Source organism: Artemia sp. Qi Xiang Cuo, chromosome 6, assembly GCF_049724085.1.
Source record: "Artemia sp. Qi Xiang Cuo chromosome 6, ASM4972408v1, whole genome shotgun sequence".
NCBI lineage: Eukaryota > Metazoa > Arthropoda > Branchiopoda > Anostraca > Artemiidae > Artemia > Artemia sp. Qi Xiang Cuo.
In genome coordinates this window covers 25,829,155-25,851,048 of record NC_142799.1, presented here as the reverse complement: position 1 = coordinate 25,851,048, position 21,894 = coordinate 25,829,155, and the positions used below count along the sequence as shown (strand labels likewise).

The following is a 21,894-nucleotide window of genomic DNA, read 5'->3' as shown; positions in this document are numbered from 1 at the left end:
TTGATATACTGGTAGGCTAGAATTTCGAGAATCCATGTTTTTTTCGTTGCTCAACAACATCGCATAAATGCACGCAAAAACAATAAAAATATAAATATAACAATACAAATGTTGATTTCCTCCCCGGTAGCGGGGAGGCCCCCCTTGAAAAAACAATTGCTCAGGAGGTCATTCCCAGTACAAGTGTAGGGTCTGACAAAGTTGACCTACTAGCATTCTGAGCGAAGCGTCTCCCATTGTACGTGAGTCGAAGGAGCAGTATTTTCAAATGTTTGTCTTGTTGTCTTGTCAGACGACGGGGCTAGTCGGGACAGCTCGGCAGAGATATAATAGTAGATGTGCTTGGGGAAAACTGCCAGTGAGGCCTTGTCAAATCTCTTGCTCTAAGGTTACAATGAAATCCGATCACTGTGATAGCCCTCTCTTAAAAACCTATTTTGGATTCGGAGGAGTGGTACCAATGGGGTTTTAGGACCTATACAAAAACAGGGCATCCATATTTGGCAAAAGCCGATTACAAGCCCCGTAGAGAGTTGATCAATCTCGATAGCAACGAGTTCTTACAGAAAAAAAGAATCACACCTATCTTTCGCGACCAGGGGGTCCTGAGCTGATCAAGGTGTGCGCCCTTAAAACATTTTAAGAAATATTTTCCCAGATGATGTAGTTCTTCAACTCTCTTAAAAGCTTCACTTTTAAAAATCAAGTCAGGATGTCGACAGAAGACTTTGACGGGGTGGCGTATAGCTTCATCATTTTGAATACTTTTAAATTTACTATACCCACGGCAGACCAAATTCTTATCTTCGGAAGATCTTCTTGTACAGAAAGAACATATTTGATTGGGTTTGCATGTTCATAGACAGCGGCATCATCAGCAAAAATGTGCAAAGGATTCATACAATTACCTTCCCCCCCCACTTCTACATTACTAACATATACGTGGAGAAGCATGAATCTGGGTATGCTATACAAAGGAACCCCAGCGTTTACTGGATATTCATGGTAGGTAAACCTGTCAAGAACAACAATACAGAATAGAATTCCTTAGTAAACTCTTAAGAACCACGAACAGACAACCAACTTCACGCATGGTTTCTTCGATACGCCCTTCAGTCTGGCCTTAGCGATGTCTAAAGACAGTATCTTTATGTCACACTCTCATTCCAGAAACTCGAACATAAACTAGACAGTCTGAGAATTCATAGCGCTTTTGCAGACCACTTATTACAGCATACTTCTTAGCTTGATTTGACCTTATGATAGATTTTAGGCACGCTTAATGTAAAATATTATTTGTGAACCTGAATATAAAACATTTAAGCAATCTTTCAAAAAAAAAATCAAGTCCACATTTTCCCTAACATGTTATTATTATTATTTATTTGTGTCTATGTGTTGTAATTTGTATTTACTGAAAATTGTAAATTTGATCAATACAGAAAGGCAAGAATAAGCACAAACCTTTGCACAGTTTCGAATAAATTTGTGTTCAATTACTAAAGACGAGCTCCCAACAATAGTCTGGGTAGGTACATGCTCAATAACGATGATAAAATACCCGTCAGTTGTAGACTTCATCTTATCAAATTGAGCTGAAAAAAAAAACACGTTAAATTAGAAAACAAAGACATTCAAATCGTGTACCCAACATCTAGATTTGATTAGAACCCCCCCCCCCCCACCTGGAACCATATCAAAATAGTGGGCTATAAATTATAGAAAAAATATTTTAAATGGAGGTAAACGGCATCTTTACAAAAATCAAAAGTTAGTCGCGGGGTTAGATTGACCCTAAGGCCTGGGCTCATTGTGGCCTGGGTGATAAATCGTAATTATTTTAGTACCAATCCATTACTAATGCCTTTGATTACTGGAGTTATGACAAAATACCAATCCCTTTTCTTTATTATCCCCTATCTTCATTTAAACAACTCAAATGGCACAATATAAGAATGCTTGATAACTTGACATCTATAGAATGAATAGCAAATCATGTTTCAAACAGTAATTCTGTTTATTTATTTTTTTTGGTTCCGATTACCCTAATTGCAAACAAGCATTCTGGTATTTTATTTTAACCATTTTTGTGATTCTAATTATACAAGGGAACTGAGAGTGTATCCAGGTTTTTTGTTCGAGAGAGGGAGGAGTACAACAAAAAACTTTGAAAAATCATATAGAATTTGTTTACTTGCATTCTTGTTACGGTACGAGTTGGACAAATATTTAGGAAAGGGAGTCGAAATCCATGCCCTTCTCCTGGATACGGCCTTGAAGGGATCCCATGGAAAGTCCAAGCTAGAAACGTGGGATTTATCTTCACTGTACTGGCCTAACTAGGTAGTTCATTCTTCTCTCTTGTTACTATAAACTTTGAAATATTTCCCTTTTGTGAATATTTGTTCACTAAAAGTGCACGAATTATCCCATCTTTCCAGGGAACACCTCTAAAAACTCATACCACACATGGTTTCACTAGTTAAACTGAATTTTTTCGAACAGCATCCTTACAAAACGGGGTTGTGCTGACCACAACCCCGACCAAGTTATATTGATCATCACCTCTTATATTATGAGATCAATAATGACAAAAAAAGAAATTTTTAGCGACAGGGAATGTACATTGAAAATGTTCTTAGTTTAAATCTGTCTTCAAATATGCAGATACTCCAAAATCCGCAAAAGAATTTAAACCCAAAAATCTGCATTATTCTATGAAAAGACCCCCCCCCCCTAAGGAGAAGGATTAAAGAAAAAATTATCAGAAAGATTTGCTAACAGGTTCAACTTACAGACACACCTTCAAATAATATGCAATCTATACTGAACCTTCAATAGTGTTGTTATTTGAATTTTTTACTCAAGTTTCCCCAGAGATGATTGAATTCGATGGTGGTAGTGGAACAGAAGGCAAAATATAATATAGCTCCATTTACTATTTCACATACATCAGTAATTGCATCAACTCAAAAAAAATATTCGACTTACTCTATGCATCTAATGTTTAGGCCAAATGGAAAAATATAATTTTGTATTTACAGGAGGTTGCAGAGATTGCAGTTGCCCCCCCCCTCCCAATAATGTGAATAAAAAACTATTATATATCCCATGCTCCTTGACTCTCCGGATATGGACCCCTCTTGTCCCCCCCCCCAATAAAAATGCTGGATACAACTCTGGCTGTCATAATTAAAAAAGCGACATATGCCAATTTTGTAACTTTTCTGGAGACCCAGAAATGGAAAAAAGTTTGTTGGCAGTGCTCGCTCTGAAAGATGAGACTAATGGAGATAAAGGGAACATTAGCCTCCCAGCTAAAAGGACAGTTTTTATTGATTCAAGTGCAATCTTGCACTTGAATGACACCAAAAATCTTCTTTTAAGCTTCTTCTTCTGTTGTATTGGCTTCTGTGTTCTTTTCCTCCAATTGTTTTTTTTTTTTTTACCTGTGGTGTGCAAAGACACTACCGTTAGACAAAAGGAAGACGAAAGGTTTCTTACATGGAGTATCTGTATATTTTTTATTCTGGATTTTTCTTACATAGATCCTAGAATTCACATTAGATTTAAAGGACAATATAGCAAGGAAGACCAAGCAGCGAAATTTGAAAAAAAAAATAAGCGTGGAGAATACATTCCCCCCTCCACCAGGATCATATCTTGATCCCCACCTTGGGGCTTATGTGAGTACAACAATAATCTTAGTTCATTATGATTCATCTAAGCTTAACTATGCAAAATAAGAAGAAATAACGATGATTTCACAGAAGGTGGGTGCAGACTGTTATTCCAAACCATCGCACCATTGTGCATTCTCCTGTTTTATAGGCTAATAATTACATGCTATTAGTCAGTGTTGCAGAGAGGCAGGCCAAATATCATGGACTTGAATCCCCAAAGCGGCAAGAAAGATTTTATATATACACTCTTGTTTACGATTCCCAGAGTTGAAGAGGGCCTTATATTATATAAGCCCCTGAGTCCATCAACGTAAGGATGGAATTGCTATAAGTAAGACTACTAAAAACGCAAAGATACTTTAATAAATTACAGGATTATAATCTCTCTTATTTCCAAAATGATAACAATAAGAGTTAAATTCAAAAACATTGTTATGCATCATATCTAAACAGTTAATGCTCATTCGGTTTAGCTTTAATGTAAAAAATACTGAAAGCAATTTGCAGTACAAGTAAATTAGAATGAATGTTTTTTAAATAAAATTTTATCCCATCCTAATATATCTTTTGTTTTGTTTTCGAAAATAAAATTCTTGCTCCAGAAACAAGACTTCAAAAGAATAAAAATGCAGGATAAATAAATGTAAATGATTAGCAAATTGTGGTACTTCAAGATTTTCTGGATCCCTATAAATAAAATTCTTACTCCAGAAACAAGACTCCAAAAGAATAAAAAACAGGATAAATAAATGAAAATAATTAGCAAATTGTGCTACTTCAAGATTTCTTGGATTCCTATGCCCCACTACATATGTCTGGCATTAATTATATGATATAAAAAAAATAAAAATCAAGAATTTTCTGGTAATTGAATAACTTTCTTTCTGGGTAACTAAAAAGCCAAAGCAAAGAGGAGCATTTCCATTTTGTAAAATGACAAAAATGGAGAAAAAGGGAGATTCTTCAGCCTAGTTTTTTTTATAAAAAAGGTTGAATTCTATCAACAACTACTTATTCTCTTCCATAGCTAGTTTATAAAAACCAAGTCCACATTTTGCTTAATAGTAGTCAAAGTCATGGACTCCAAGATAGAAGTTTTGCTATTTTTCCTACAATTGTTTATACTTTCTGCAGGCTATTTTGTCTGTTTTTTTGTACTTTCCTCAAAAATTATTTCCCCACGCCTTTCTGTGAAATTTCAAACCCAAACTACAAAACAATTCCTACAGAGACATTTATAACAAATTTAGAACATTCAAAAAAAAATTTAAGCATAATTGCAATACATAAAAGTAGAAAAAAGAAGGTTACCGTACTGTAATACTGAATGATATCATAATAAATTCAATGGCAGATAGAGAAAAGGAACCTTCCTTAACTAAGTAAAGGAACCCACCTTACAAGAATACCTCAAAAGCCTAGAGTAGTAAATAAAAATGGTTCATCCAAGTTGACAATATAATAAACACTAACTGTCAAGCATGGGCGTAGGGAGGGGGGAGCAGCTGTCCCCCCTAGACCTTCAAATTTACATTAGATATGGCTGAAAAAGCAGATGGTTTGGAAAAAGCCGTTGATAAAACGCCCTCCATCACACTATCAACTGCCCCCCTAGACAATATGCTGCCTAATGCTGCGTACGCCCATGCTTTCAAGGCTATGACCGAGCTCTTGTATGCAGTACCAGTTAAAAAAAAAAAAAAAAAAAAAAAAAAAAGTAATACGAAGGCAACAGTGATCCTTTTCTTGTTATGAAGTTGACCTTTTTCATAGTGAGGCAGCTAATTAAGTACTATTGTTGAACCTGAATTGCTGCACAACAATTTTCCATAGTCTACAAAGGGTCAAGAACAGCTTTATTTCAATAGAAACAAATATCTATGCTTCCATAGAGAACACTTAAAAAAAAAACTTATGGTAAATTAATTATAAAAAAAAATAATTAAGAGTCAAGAAGACCTGACAATTTATTGTGGTAACCTGAGTTACACAGTAAAATTGCTTTAAGAATTAGGAAAACTTACTGATTATGATTCTTACTCTTCTAAAACTCTAAGTCTCCTGACATAAATTCATTATCACATAATGCATTTTAAATGTATATTATGTATCTCAGAACAGTTCTTCTTTCATGCTTTAAGAAATTTTGGTGAAAAGATTATGTTTGAACAGAGCATGAAATTTTATGATTCTAAAAGGATTTCTTGGAAAGAGAGCCATTAGCTTGCAATATAATTTGGATACCAGAAGCAGGGATTACACTAGATGCTGTCCATGGTCATCCAAGGTGGTGGGCTGACAAGGCCACGAGAGTACCACAGAAAATGCATTTGACTGATCCAAAAAATATAGATTAGAAATTAAATTTTAAAAATAAATTAAGAAATAATTAAGAAAAATTAAGAAATTTCTATAATAAATGTACAACAAAAGAAAACTTTGAACACACAGATTAAAGTAAGTACAATTGCAGCAAGAAAGAAACCAATATTTTAACAAACCTTCAAATTGTTTTTGTGAAATTTCTCCAACAGTAGTAAGCTCTTGAAGAAGTTTTAGATAGCCCTTGGAATAATCAGTTCTGTTCAATGGTCTTAATGTGAAGTCTGTACCAGCTGATGATCTTAAGGCATCAACAGCATTGTAATCTATTTTGAGTAGTATTTCAGCATCAAACAACATAGTTTCTGTATTATTTAGTCCATTCTGAGTCATTGTGTCAAAGGTACAAGCTAAAAAATTAAAATTTAATTAAACTTAATTAAAAATTTAACATAACAAAGGACATGGTTTGACTGATCCAAAATGAAAAGGTATTCACTGAGAAAAATAAGTTCATAGTTAAACTTAACATCTATAGTTGTCTTCCTACTGTATTAAATTGGCCAAATCAAGAAAATAAATTCATATTACCTTTTTAATTTTTCCCTCTCCAAAACATAATATTTATAATAATTTTTTTTGCAACCATAGACAATATAATTGCTTGAAATTTGTCTGTTTCAGGGAATACATTATCATATTGTAAGGCTAAGACATGTTTTGTCAACTTTCTAAAAATTCACAACAATATTTTTTTTATTTAGCAAGTTTTCAAAGGAAAATAATTCTAAAAACACTGTTTTTACATCTTCTCTTTATTTTTGTTTCAAAATTATCTTTTAGTTTCTATGGTCTTAAAATTTCTTGATTTTCGAAATCTATTTTATGCTAATATATATACTATCTTTTTAAACAAGCAATAAGTGTGTATGTATGTATTTATTTTTTCTCAAAATGGCTCCATATTTTTGGGGGAAAATTGGTATCTTGGGATTCTCTGGCCTTAAAAAAAAACGGTCAGAAGTTTGAGAAAATTTGTTAAAAGTCACAATTTTGAAAAAAAAATATTTATGTGAGCAATGTCATTTTTATATACATCAGTATTGCAATAATGTCACTAGCCAACATAAGTTTGTATTGAACATAAAAGTATATGAATTTTTTTTTTATGAATGTTATTTTATCTTAGTTCTCCGTTCTGAATCTCTAAAGCTATTATATAAACTGTAAAAATATTTATGGTGTCTCATCAAAATTATAATTTTTTAATTGAAACTAGAAAATACCTGAAAATTTTTAAAGAAGTTTCATTTTCTATTAGGTTAAATTTGCTTATTGCATAAAAAGAGAGATACAACAGAATAAACACTAGAAAGCTTACAGTTTTCAACACAACAAAATGAACTTAATGAAATTGAATTACCACAATTACATCTATGATGCATGAAACATTACAAAAGGAACAAGGCTCAGTATAAAATACCAAGTAGAATTAGTCTATTTACAAAATGCGTTTTAAGTAGTTTCATAATGCATAGAGGACAAATGAACAACCTTGAAGATGAAATGTGACAAGACCAATCCGAGCAGCTAAGGTAAACAGTATTGAAAAAAGGTATTGATAAACAAAGATAAAAAACAAATATATACAGTCAGAATACTTCCATCAGCAACAATTACAACAAGTCAAAAACAAAAGTGAAGAACAAAGAAACATAGAGTTTGAAGATAAGTAGCAGCAAGAATTAAAACTACTCAGAAACAAAAAAGAAGAATAAAAGAAATATAAGGCTAAAAGATATGTCACAGCAAGAGCAAGGAAACATGAGCAAGAAAAACTATAAGATAAGTGGCAATGAGAATTACAAGCAATCACAAAAAAAGCAAGTATCAGAATATGTCAAAAATGGAGTGAAAAATCAAGAATTGTGCTGTTAGAAGACAAGCAACAGCAAAAATCAGAACAAGTCAAAAAAGAAAGTGAAGAAGAGAGAAATATGTTAGAAGAACAACTCCATCAAGATCTTTGACACCAAGAAATTTGACATAAAATCCAATACAAATCTATGAAGATGCCATACACTACACAACTGTTGATTACAAGTCATTGGGACCCTTCAATGTTCTATGTGTTTCCTGAGGAGCCCTCAATTTTCCCAAGGAAAGAGTAGCAAACAGAGCTTACTCATTAGAGGTTGCTACTTACATTGAGAATCAATATATACAAGCTTACTGCATGCAGAGTGCCAGGACCTGGCTTCGAAATCAGCTACATAGTTTTTTTCTCAACTAGCATATTGACATTTCTGGTCACTAAAAGATCTAAAAGGGTCTCAACTTTAAGGGAAAATTTTTATTTTTCCCAGGATGGTTGTATTGAACATATGGTGACGCCCTGCCATCACAAAGAGGCTCATATTGTCTGCAGTTACAAGATAAGTGACATGATCCATGAGAATCAATATATACAAGCCTGTTGTGTAGCTATGCTTGGCCCAGAGCTCAAAATTGGCTAAATATTTTATTTTCTTCTTAAAACTGGCAGATTGATATTTCTAGTCACAAGAATAATCTAAATAGGTTGCAACTTTAAGAAAGAATTCATATTTTTCCCCGGGTGACTGTATCAAACCTGTGGTGACATCATGACATCAAGAAATCAAGGCTCAAATTGTCTGCAGTTAGAAGACAAGCAACAATGAGAATCCATATATAGAAGCTTGCTACATGCCAAGTGCCAGGGCATGACAGCATATATATATATATATATATATATATATATATATATATATATATATATATATATATATGCACATGGCAAGCTTCTATATATTAATTTTCATTGTTACTTGTCTTCTAACTGCAGCCTCTTTTTGATGTTATGGTTTGATACAACCACCCTGAGAAAAGTGCAAATTCTTCCTTAAAGTTGTGACCTATTCAAATTATTTGTGGCAAGAAATGTCAATATGCCAATTTCAAAAACAACTATATAGCCAATTTCAAGGCCAGACCCCATTATGGCTATGCAACAGGCTTGTATATATATATTGATTCTCATTATTGCTTGTCTTCTAACCACAGACAATATGATCCTTTTGGTGATCTCATGGGCTGGGACCTGCCATGACTACATGGCAGGCTTGTATATATATTGATTCTCATTGTTGGTTGTCTTTTAACTGTAGACAATGTGAGGCTCTTCTTGATGTCATAGTGTCACCATAGGTTCAATGCAACTACCCTGGGAAAAAAAAATTCTTCCTTAAAGTTGTGACCTATTTAGACTATTTTTGTAGCCATAAATGTCAATACACCAGTTTTAAGAAAAAAAAAACTATGTAGCCAATTTTGAGGCTGCTCCCTGGCACTCTGGATGTCATCTGAGGCTGGGCCCTGGATGTCATAGCATCATCATAGGTTTGATAAATTCACCCTGAGAAAAATACAAATTATTCCTTAAAGTTGTGACTTTTTTTTATTGTTTTTTTTTGTGGATAGAAATGTCAATTTTTAAGAGAAAAAATTTGTAGCCAATTTCAAGGCTGGGCTCCAGCACTTGGCATGCGTATTTTGATTCTTGTTGTTAGTAACAACCTCCAAATGAATCACCTTTGTTTACAACTCTTTCCTTGGGAAAATGGAGGGCTCCATAGGGAATAATATAACACAGAAGGGTTCCAACAACTTGTAATTAACAGTTGTGTAGTTTATGGCACCTTAGTAGGCTTGTTTTGGGTTTTGTGCTTCTTTTGTTGGTTTCAACAATAAAAATTGTCTCTTTGAGCATTAGATATGCATCTTCTATTTATTTAGGTTTGGAAATTATCTTTTATTGTTTCTATGGTCTTAAAATTTCATTGTTTTCAAGGTCTATTTTACACTGAAAAGCAAACACATAGAATGGGTCCTTTATCTCAAAGCACTGTTATCAAAACTTAAAATTTAATACTATCAGTGGGGCAACATTGTAGCTCAGCAGCTCCACCAAAGGAATTATTAATAATATAAAAGTAGTACCATTAAATTTTGTTTATTTAATGCCCTTTTTTAATAAAACAGTTGTTACCATGAAAATGTATCTTATATCTCTAGATAGTTGAATATACAGTCCTAAATAGCACATTCCTTCATTATTTTTCATCTCATGATGTTTAAATAATTTGCTGAATCCTTAATATTGTGATTAATAAAAATCTGTTGGATATTATATAAATTTCATTATTTTAGATGTTTTCTATTAGTTTTGTATATGTCCTAGGCTATGGAAATGTATGAGGTTAAGGAAATATATGAGGATGTATGGAATGTATGAGGTCAGTCTAGGCAAGGAAATGTCCTAGGCTAAGGAAATGTATTTGCATATCTTTAAAACCTTACAAATTGGAAATGAGCAAAGTTGTGAAGCTGAAAACAATGTTGTTGTACTTCATTTAAGCAGAAGATCTATTTTGCAAGGCTTCACTTTTATAACACACAGATTTCTAAAGGTCATCAAAGGTTAGGACCCTCTAGAGGGGGAAGGAGTGGAGGTAGGTACTTCAAAATACCTTCTCGGGACATACTCTAGCCTGTAGACTCATCCCTGAAAGTTTCATTTTTCTAACCTATCCTCTTTCCAAGATAGCTAAAAGTAGCTAAAGTAGAATTTAACCCTATGGTTATATCTAGAACAAAAAAGAGGTGTTTTAAGATTGCTAATTTTATGCTGATTTTCATGGTTTTGTTTGCATTTTTGACTATTTGTTCCCTGCTCCTCTTTAAGGGTCTCATATATAGCCACTGAACAACCACTGTTCAACAATTTATGTGTCTTTTTTTGTTATAAATATCTTTCTATGAAGAGACATTATTCTATAGCTTTACTATTAGGGAATCTTGTTATACATTCACACATGCCAAGTCCTGGTGATATATGGTTAGGCAGGTCTAAACAACAAAATATCTTGGTAAAATAAAGGTAAATTTTTTGTTGTTCATATTATTGACTTACAAATAAAGTAAACATACCACTCGATGCCTTTTTTTAGGCTCTTTCCAAATATAATAATCATTTTTGTCAGAAATGAATTTTACCCCACCCCTATATATACCAATTCAGGGTATATATTTGCACATGCGGGGGTGGGGGGGGGTGTTAAATTTTATTTCTTATTTAAATGAGAGGTAAGTTTAGACTTTCCCCCAAACCCCCTCCCCCCCTAATATGCAAATATATACCCTGAATTGATATATAGGGTAAGACACCCAGTAGTCGGCCACCTGCCTATTCTCAGACAGAATGTAACTAACAGGGAACCTACCTCAAAGCTAATGTGCTTAGAAAGTTTTTATACATAGTTGGTTTCCCTGGTCCCTATTAGATGGCACTATAGTTATCTAATAGTGACCAGGGGCACCAGCGATGTTTAAAAACTTTCTAGCATAATAAACTTTCTAAGCACATTAGCCTAGAGGTAGGTTCCCTGTTAGTTACATTCTGTCTGAGAATAGGCAGGTGGCTGACTACTGGGTGTCTTACCCTATAGGGGTGGGGTAAAATTCATTTCTGACAAAAATGATTATTATAGGCCTATTTGGAAAGAGCATAAAAAAAGGCATAAAGTGGTATGCTTACTTTATTCATAAGTCAATAATATGAACAACAAAAAAATTACCAAAATAAATATAGTAGACCTAGCCTACCATTGGATTCCATTTTTTATGCTATTTTCAGTACCATAGCCTATACTAGGCAAGTCATTACAAAGACAATGCATCCTTTACTCTCACTGAGGTGGTACCAGATAGGCTATAGGCCTAGCCCTAACCTGGGAAATATACAAAGCTATATTGACCTAATTTTTTCCTGACTATTAAACAATTTCCACTATCAACTTCATCTCCAAGATTATGAATCTGCTTTCCATGTTTAGAAAAGATAGCTACAACTATATTTTAATAAAACATTTGTCCAAGACTAGAAATATTCCATGTACTGGAGATTTACCTTAATCTTAAGAGCCAAATTTCAATTCTTCACAGTATAAAAAATTAATTTCTTTGGAGAAAAACTGGTACTATTATTTCTGAATCAAATAAAACATTGTTTGTGTTTAAAAATCTTGCCAAACATTTTCTACGTTTCCAAATTTTAATCTGTTTCCCACCATCCAAACAAAACTTTTTTTTAACTGTTCTCAGCAATTTTAACAAAAAAAGCTTTTCTCCAAAAAAATACGTATAAATTAGGTGTATAGTTTTATAAGAAGGACGTGTTTTTGTCTATATAACTATGAATTGTACAAAAAATGCTACTAGCTGCTTTTAGTTTGTGCTCACTTGCAAAAGTGAAAACGTTTGCAAAGAAATGTTTTGAAAAAGGCGGTAAATGTTTTATTGAATGATCAGGTGAAAGTATTACTCTTGGTAATATTTTATTATTGCATTTTAGCAGAGGTTTTAAATTGAATAAAGAGGCCTATTAAGAATGCACACGTTTCTTAAGCATGCAAACGTGCTTTTAATTATTTTTGGCTTGCCCATTACGGACAGTTTGAAGTACTAAAGACAGTGATACTCAATTCTGATTTTTTGACGAGGCCAAGGCCGTATTCCGGTTTTTGTTTGACGAGGGGAGGAGTGGAAATTTCTTAAAATTTATTTTGTGCACTTTCGTTATCTTTATACAAGTCAGACATATATTTTAGGGGGTTTACGCCCCTTAAGCCCCCAATAGGTTCGGTCTTAGATATGGCTAATTGAAAATATACGTAGCTATATATCTTTATGAATTTGTAAATAAGAGATTCAAATTCTTATGAAAATCATCCATATATGTATTTATGTCGGTTTTTGTTGTAGCAGGCAAAACAAAAAAAGCAACAAGGTGACAAACTTGCAAAGAAAACTAATAATATGGGACAAAACACCATAAAAAGTTTAGCTTTCTTTTGAAGGTGTATTTGTCTTTGGAAAGAACCATGGAAGGTATGGCGAAAATTAATGAGAAGGGCAATACTGCATTTGATATTGCAGCCCTGCGCTGTTATCCTTAAGAGAGAGAACATGTATTAGAACCCTCTCATAGCTTAGTTAAACTTTCTAATCCGTCTATTGACTGTATGAATTTTGGCAATACGATTAGTAAAATAGTATTTTCGTTGTCGGTCACGCAAAATGCAACATCAAAATTTGGATAAGCGTTGTGCCATTAAATTTTGTTCTAAGCATGAAGAATCAACAGGTTTGACATTTAAAGAGTTAAAATAATCTTATGAGGATCATTCATTATCTCGCGCTCAAGTTTTGACTGGCTCGAAGTAGTTTTGTAAGGCGGAGAAAATATTGAAGATGAACAACGTTCAGGGAGGCCTTCAACTTTGAAAACCGACAAAAACATTAAATGTGTGAAAACTCTAGTGAGATCTTGACTTGAATTGACTTATATTCAATTCAGTCTATGTGGCTGTATCGGGGCTTCTCCTCTTCTCAATAGTTGTTGAATATGACGACGGTATTCAGTTCTATCTGGTGCTAGACGCAGGAGTTGGAGAGGTTCTGGCCATTGAAGTTGTCGTACCATCTCTTGAGGGGCCGGCAACGAGGTCGTGTGCCATGTACCCTTCCTTCAAACGTGATTTTTGGAACTTGATGAAAATCATTGGATATGACCAAGCCAGCGGATATGCACACTTCTAATTCAGTCCGGAATAGTGAATTGCCAGTGAAGGAATTTACGGAGGTCTTCATTGGATACATGGTCAGTGTAGGTGATCCCTGGTCATGGGCACCCATAAGCTGAATTCCAGGGGGGGGACAAACCTCGTCTAATTGACACTTTTAATGCTATATAATAGAAATCTCTGAACAAAAATATAAAAATAAGGCAGCATCATTCAGCCAGGGGTGCGGCCCCCAGCCCCCCCCCTTATGGGCGCCCATGCCCGTGCGTCTTCAAGAAAATGTTTGATGTCCTTGTGAGCTTTTATCACGAAAAAAACAAAAATGCCTCTCTTCAAGGCTGGCTTAAATAACACACAATATTTACAAAGCCTGCCTTTTAGTGAAGTCGAATAGACCAACCATGGATAAGCATACAACCAGCTTTCCTTAAATTTACGTTTTTCTTTACCAATAATAGAAACATCTTTCTTGAAATCATGAGAATAACGGTTTACACTTGGGTTTGTCAGCAATTCGTATTTTTTACAATCAGAAATACCTGGCTTTTCGAAAAAGCTCACTGAATCAACACTTTCAACCGCACTGTCATTAACATTCGTGTTTTTGGATTTTAAGGATTGCTGAAACTCATCAAATCTCCTTGAAGTTGACGATTGTTCCATTACAATTTCTTTGGCTGTTGATGACAAGACATCTAAATCAGGCAACTGCAGATCTTTTTTATTTTCTGGAGGAGAGGTTTCCTCAATCTTAGCTTTTTATTATATTTTTTTATTCAAAAAACTTCCGGATATCCATTTTTCTAAAAATAAAAAAAATATACCTATTAGAACTGCCTCATTAGTAATTTGGAGTTAGGGTTTTGTTTGAGCAAGGAATGATTTTGATTTAAATGGAACGAATTTTATAGAAAACACCAAACTAGCAAATAAGTAATGTAGGTGCTATTAATCAAAGCCACCAGGGCTTTCAATAACATCTGCAACGATTTCTGCGAATTAATGAATATTCTCCTGCAAGCGTACATTAACATACTAGGAATTAAATAGAAAAAGTAGTTTTTTCACCTGGAATAAAGGAGCAGCATTAAAACTTAAAACGAATAGAAATGAACCTCTAAACACATGCCTATTCACGCTAAGATTTTTTGTACTTTTAAAAAAGCTTCTTATTGTTTAAATTAAATGACAATTGTGTTTCAGGAATCGTTCTTACAGAATAGGGACAAAATTCAAACTTTAGCGTAAATAACGTGGTGTTAAAGAGGGGACAACGACAATACCCCTCATATATGTAATAGTTCTTGTTCGTTTTAATGTTGCTCCTTAGGTCTACTTTAAGATGATAAAAAACTTTTTTGATATTTACAGTAAGAATATTATATGGTACTTACGTATTAGCCAGAAAACACACGCAAAATTGTATAGCGAACATGATACAACAAACTAGTTAAGCAGCTTCTTTATCAAGAGAATTCCTAGGGTGCGCTAGGCAAACAGGGTTTCTCACTGCGTAAACAATATTTAAACTTTAGTTTGTTGGGGTTGTGGGGAAAAAAAGGGTATCTAGGTTAGGTTATGTATTAATATATACTGTGCTTTACCCCCCCCCCCCGATTAATGTGCAAATATATAGCCCTAATTTTTTCTAAACTATTATATTTTCATCATATTTTGATTTACGTCATTAGCATTAACCACACTTCACCTCTCGTGTGTTTTCTGGCTAATACGTAAGTACTGATTGTATTTAGGTAGAGTTCTTAAGAAAAAATTCAATTATAAAACATTTTTTTAATTCTATTGTTTCTATCTCAAGAGCCTTCATACAGGGTTACTAATTGTTCAAGCGCTAGAAGTTGTAAAGATATGCCTGAATATTTAAACAAATTTATTAGGCTATCCCTAATTTGAGCAAAATATCTTTCCGTTAAATTTTCTTCGCCTACCTAACAGCTTCGCAAAATGTAAAAAACCCTAAACTGCAGTTTAAAATATTAAGCCTACCGAAAATATTACACGGGTGAAGAACCAAAATAATAATTGTGAGGGGAGGGGAATACGTTTGAGGGGAGAAGGTGGCATAACAAATACAACTCTCAGATAATAAAGAACTTAATTTTTACACACAAAATGAAACAAAATTTAAACGGTAAGAATTCCTGGAAAAAAGATCGGTACTTTCCCATTATTTCGGCCTTTCTAAAAAGTCAAGTTTGGTTAATGCTAATGAAATAAAATAGTATGAATACATAATAGTTTAGAAACAAATTTGGACTATGTATTTGCACATTAGGAGGGGTGGGGCTGGGGGGTTGAGCATAGCATATACTAAATACGTAACCTAACCCAACCTAGGTACCTCCGCCCCCCCTAACCCCAAAAAAACACAGTTTAATATCATATACACGATGAAAACCACGCTATCGTTGACTACTTTATAGCAGTTAACACGTCAAAAGCGGGTTTTATCATTGCCTACTTTATAGCGGTTAACACGTCAAAAACGGGTTTTATCATTGCCTACTCTATAGCGGTTAACCCGAAAGCCCCACACAATGGGAAAGTACCAAAAGGTCAATTCCTTCAGTATATCATGCGTTCACTCATTAGGTATTAAACATTAATACAGAGTGTCCGAAACCAAAGTAGCAAAATAAAAAGAAAAAATTAAATTTACGATTTGGCTTTCAAAAGAATTCTCCTCTAGATGTTCAATTTCAGAACCCAAAATCCAACTGAAAAATTCAATTTCAAATAAAACTCTTCAATAGTTTTGACCATGACCACGAATGATGTAGAATCGTATAGCATTAGGAATACTACATTCAAATCGAAATGGTTTAGTCTCATTTCAGAAAGAGAATACTTTTGTCAACATATGAAGAACCGTCTATCATTTTTATGCATAGTAACACAACAGACAAAAAGTAACGAGCAAGAGAGTAAGGCAGTGAAAAAATGTATGGCAAGTAAAGTAATATTCGCTAGGGATGGATAGTCATTAGTGATAGATCACGGGGGGTGGTAACATGATTGGGTGATTTTTTGGGAACCATATTTTTTTCGGGGAGCCACAGAGATTTCGGGGAAATCCGAAAAATTCGGGAATATTAGAAGCCCTGAACGCCACCCAACCTTATTTCTGTAAATTTAAACGGGAGTAGTGGGGGCGTAAAGGGTTCAAGCACAGGCCACCCAAGATTTCAAGCACAGCCCTATCCCTTTTCGCATTAAATTTCAAGCGCAGCCCTGTTTCTAGGCAAGATTCTAACGGAACCCTCTGACGTCACGGCCGGCATAGGAAAAATAACATTGGATTTCTAGCTGAGCCCTCGGACGTCACGCGACACAGTTATACAATGCGGTCAACTGTTTATAGGTGACGGCTGGCAAGATTCCCAGGATTTCAGTTTTATATTATATGATTACTTGGAATGTGGTCCGTGTAATACACAAGTTTTAATGATAAGCTCCTAAACCCTCACCCTCTCACTGTTTCTAGCGCATGCCTTCTGATGTCACGGTGCACACCCCCATTTCAAGCGCATGTTACACCACGTGACACACCCTCGCCTTTAAAGGGTCAGATAAGTGGAGCTACTAACCTCTCGCACCTGCACAGTGCAGTCACCTGTTCTAAAAAAAACAGAACATTTTTTTGTCACGTACTTAATTTCTCTTAATATTATTCCATTAAATTAGTTGTGACTAAATAGGCAAAGCAGCCACAAATCTTTTCGTAATATTACTACTCCAATCGATATTTTCCGACTTACAAATATTCTCCGCACAATTTTTCTATGTTTTTGTGTTAAATAAATAAATTATCTATGAAGAAAATAGACAAGCAAGGACATGCTCTTTGGATGAAAGTAACTTTAGAAACGTTTTGATAACAGCAACAATTAGCTATAAATCAGCTAAAACAGTATAATGATTCGAACCTTCTGTTTTTATCTTATAAAATACTAAATTGCTAAAGATAGCTTTGAAACAGCTGTGGCAAAGAACAAATGAGGTTTTAGCTTCACTATTAAAATTTATGAATGACTTCTTTATTTTTTACAAATGATTTCTTCTGTTTTATTAACTCTGAGAATAACTGAGCAAAACTTCTTTAACTAAACCAGTATTAGGACTTCCACAATTGAGAACTATCTAAGATATTAAACGCCAAAAGTTTGTGTTGAGAAGATTATAGTTGTAACGTTGAAAATTTGAGAATAATTGTAATTCCAAATGTTCTGATAATTGATTCTCCTCAAAAACAAACCACAAATTTTATTTTTTAAAACTGACACGAATAACAAAAAGTCTTAATGGAAAAAACAAACTAGCATAAAAAGCTTAGAGTTTTGTAATTGACTCTTTTTATTTGCAGGACAATCCTGGTTCATTTATGTTTTGATAACCGTCGTTCATTTCATTCAAAAATCCACTTTGTTATATTGTATTCAGACTTTTACCTTATATTATATTTAGTTTTTTTTTTAATTTATTAAAACTTACGATGACAAATATTTTGGTTTTAAAGAAGCACATTACTTCCACTTACAAAACCCAGTTTTCCCCTATTATATAATTTAATATCGTTATTAATACTTTATTCAGAGTTGTCTTAAAATAACAGATATTTCTCCTCCCTCAATATACCAATGTTTACTAATAATTTGAGAACCAAGACTTACTTGAGGCTATAAAAAAAATTGAACTCTTTTTAATTATCCGTTTTAGCCTTCAAGTATAACGTTTTTCACAACTCCTGCCACACTGCAGCTTTTAAAAACACAAGGACATAAAGTGATATTCAGCGAGCCTTATAATAAGCTTAGTCACCCCCACCACAAACACCAACAATTGCTCTTCATCTTAAGCATCTGAAAAAGGAAATTAAATCATGTTGCCCCAAGGGCGGCTCAGGTACAGTACCTTCAAATATCGATCTCCAGAGCCCCTCACGTAAATAATTTGGCGTTAGTAGCCGGTTGGTTTTATTAAATAAATAAATAAAAAGAAAACTTTTTTCAACTGAAAATACAGAGCAAGGTTGAAACTTAAAATAAACAGAGGTTATTCCGTTACAGCCTCATCCTCAATCCTCGCTCATTGCTCTAAAAAGAAAGTTATTTAAAAATACTTCAAATTCAACGGCCGTTGTGTTCTATGACTCATTCCTAAAGTAACGAGTCGTAGAGTGATAACGAAAACTAACTAGCTTAAAGAACAAGGGTTTAGAAAGGAGCAGCTCCACTCATATTTAAAATTGCTCTTGTTTCTCTTTAGCTTAAAACTTGGTTTTATAAATGGAATTTCTGATTGTTTTTCAAATTTTGACAAGAAATCCTTTCCCGCTTTCTGTGTAAAATTTGCCACAGAAATTTCCCTGAATCTTACCATGGAAAATTATTCCACCGGAAGGTCTTCATACCGCTCAAGGACCCCCTTCCCACAAAAAAAAATACGGCTCCCCATAATAAAATTTTGTATATTCTGCGATAAGAAATACTATATGTGAACGGTGGAAAACTGCGTAACTTGTAGTTCCTTCTTCGTCCCAGAAATAAATCATTTCCTCCCCAAAGATAAATTATTGTGCCTTTCCACTGTTTAAGTCAAATTAATATTGCCAAATTTTGATCTGTTATTATTTGGGTAAAAAGAGGCGTGAAACAGGTGCTAGCTACCCTCCAATCTTTGGTTATTCTCAAAGGTCACTAATATTTGTGATTCACGATCAAACAAGCCCTCTTCTAATCTTCTAGGTTTGGTTTGCTATAATTGTGCCTGGGGAACGAAACATATAAACCCGTATCTCTTCTAGTAAAAAATACAAAATTCAAGATTTTAGATAGAAAATAGGAGTTAGAAACTTCTACACTTGGGCTCTCTAATATGCTGAATATTAATGTGCTTTACATTTCGATGCTGTTTCCTCCTTTGTCAAAAATCAAGTTAATTTCATCAGGCTCGTAGATTTTGAGGAATAAATTTTATTTTTTATTTCGATTGCTGTTGGACCGAGTCGCTCTTTCCTTACAGACCACTAACACGAAATTCTTGATATTTAAATACATTCTAAGACCACACTGGCTAAACATGACATATGCAACTCAGAGAGGAAAGAAAATAATAAAATGAAAAATAAAATTAAAACAGGTGGTTACACAAGGGTTTTCTCAACCAGTGGCAAACCGTGATTACGAATAGACAAGCAAATATTTCGACAAGGACTTCCTCCAAGCCGTCCTCTGTCCTAAACAAAAAAGAAAGAAGAAAAAAAAAAAACAACGCAAATCTAACTTTTCGAGGTTTACCCAACAACGACAGAACATACAATCAAATTGTCTGTGGATTTGACAGTGGAAGAAGAAAAAACCATGTATTTTACAAAATAATCTCTTATTTAAAATAAATTATTTATCGATTCAAAGTTTCTTGTAATTTTGTTTTCTATATCATCGAATACTAGATAGGAATGACACAAAAGGCTAAGTAGAAGCAGAGTTGAAGGTATAGAGTGAAACGATATAAGGATAAAACAATAGCTCCAGAGGGAGCTATTTAGAGGGGTTAGAATCACCACTTTCCAATGAATATGACCATTTAAATCCTTTTAAAAAAGAGTCCCACTTGATAAGAAACCAGTGAAAAACAAAATTTCCTATTTGAACGAAAACCATCGAAAAATTTTAACTAAATGTTTTATACAATCTCCTTCCAAAAAATATAATTTATACATAAAAGAAACAAATATATTTGCAAATGAAATGTCTAATTTTATTTTTGTACATTCTACACCTTAGAAGTAGGCATTTATAAATCCTAAGTTTAAAAGGCATCCCTTTTTTAAAAAGGGGTTTATCTCTCACTGCCATCTTTGTTTCAAAGTACTTGCTCTACCACTGAATTCCAGCAGACCCATAATTATTCAGTGCAAATGAACTTTTGCCATTGGTTTCATATTAGCTTATAGAACAAAAACCAGTTTCTTGAGATAGTGCCTAAACATGCAACATTTCGATTGAGTCCTTTTTGGTTTAGAATTGGCTAGCCATCACCCTCGTATTAGCGTAAGAAACAAAACAAGTCTTCTGACGTCAGCTCTCAAACATTCCCCATTTCCACAAGAATTAATTTTTGTTTAAAAGTAGCTTGGCCGCATCAAACCTGTCTCTAACATGCCACAGGGCGGCCATTTCTGTTTTCGACCTACCCACAAAAAGTGTCATTTTGGGATTTTGAGATCATTCAAAAGAGTACAACAGACATGCTGAAGGTCATAATGGTTGAAGATTTTTATTTTTATTTCCAAAAAAGCCCTTAGATACTGCAAGTAATCTGAGCAATTTCCTTTCTTCTATAGCAATACTTTTTTCTTTCCTTCTTTTTTAACTGTCATTAGTGTTTGATTTCTCTCAATTTCCTCGTTATTTCTCCCTATGACGTGGAGATAAAAAATAGGAATATAAAATGTGCAGCACTTGCCCTCTAGACATCCCTATGGAACTAATTAAGGCCTGTATCGAGAGTTTTTCAAAACCTTTCTTCTTACTCTTTAATGAATATTCCCTCTACTGGTAAGTTCCCAAATTGTCATGAATTGGCTTTTATTACCCCAGTGAAAAAGAATAAGATTTTGATAATTTGATCCATTATGCTTACTCCTGTTTTCTCAAAAATATATTAAAGCGTTTTAACTGAGTGCCTCAAAGTATATGTAATCCCAGATATTGACCTTAGGCAATTCGGAAACATATTATAAAAAACAATTAATTTAATTATTTATAAACTGGTAGAAAAACCTTTAAAAGAATTTCAAGTTGATCGATATATTAAATGGAAGAATTAAGTCTTTACTCTCAGTAGTTGCAAAATACCTAAACGTATATTCTGATTATTTTTCAATTTACAATGGTGTGCCCCAGGGAAATTTGTTTGGTCCAATTTTATTCTTTTCAGTCATAAGCAGGCTTGGAGTCAGTTTTACGGATAAATGGGAAATTGTTTATGATCTAACTGTCTTAGACACTTGTTACAATTTTTTAAAATAGACCAGGGGTTATCCTAGAACAGATATCAGATGAATCTGCTACTAGCGACATGACAGTAAATCCTTTAAAGGCAATAATTTTTTTCAGTTAATTTTCTTAAGACCCTCTCTTATTTCACTCGTCCTATTCCCCCCCCCCCGTAATATCGGTTAGTAATATAAAACCACTGGC

General features: G+C 33.9%; 1 protein-coding gene across 3 annotated transcripts in view; it reads right to left on the bottom strand.

Annotated features, from left to right (window-relative positions):
* Nucleotides 1–21,894, bottom strand: part of Gnpnat (glucosamine 6-phosphate N-acetyltransferase) — a 54,647-nt gene that overhangs the window by 13,599 nt on the left and 19,154 nt on the right. For 2 of the 3 annotated variants that reach the window (XM_089090581.1, XM_089090583.1), the window contains exons 2-3: nucleotides 6,185–6,415; nucleotides 1,465–1,595 (exon numbers count right to left, since the gene is read on the bottom strand). In XM_089090581.1, coding sequence (XP_088946707.1) covers nucleotides 1,465–1,595; nucleotides 6,185–6,398 — 345 coding nt within the window. In that variant the 5' untranslated portion in view covers nucleotides 6,399–6,415. Of the gene's footprint in view, nucleotides 1–1,464; nucleotides 1,596–6,184; nucleotides 6,416–11,994; nucleotides 12,134–21,894 lie in introns of those variants that run through there. The other variant, XM_089090582.1, reaches the window with a different exon arrangement.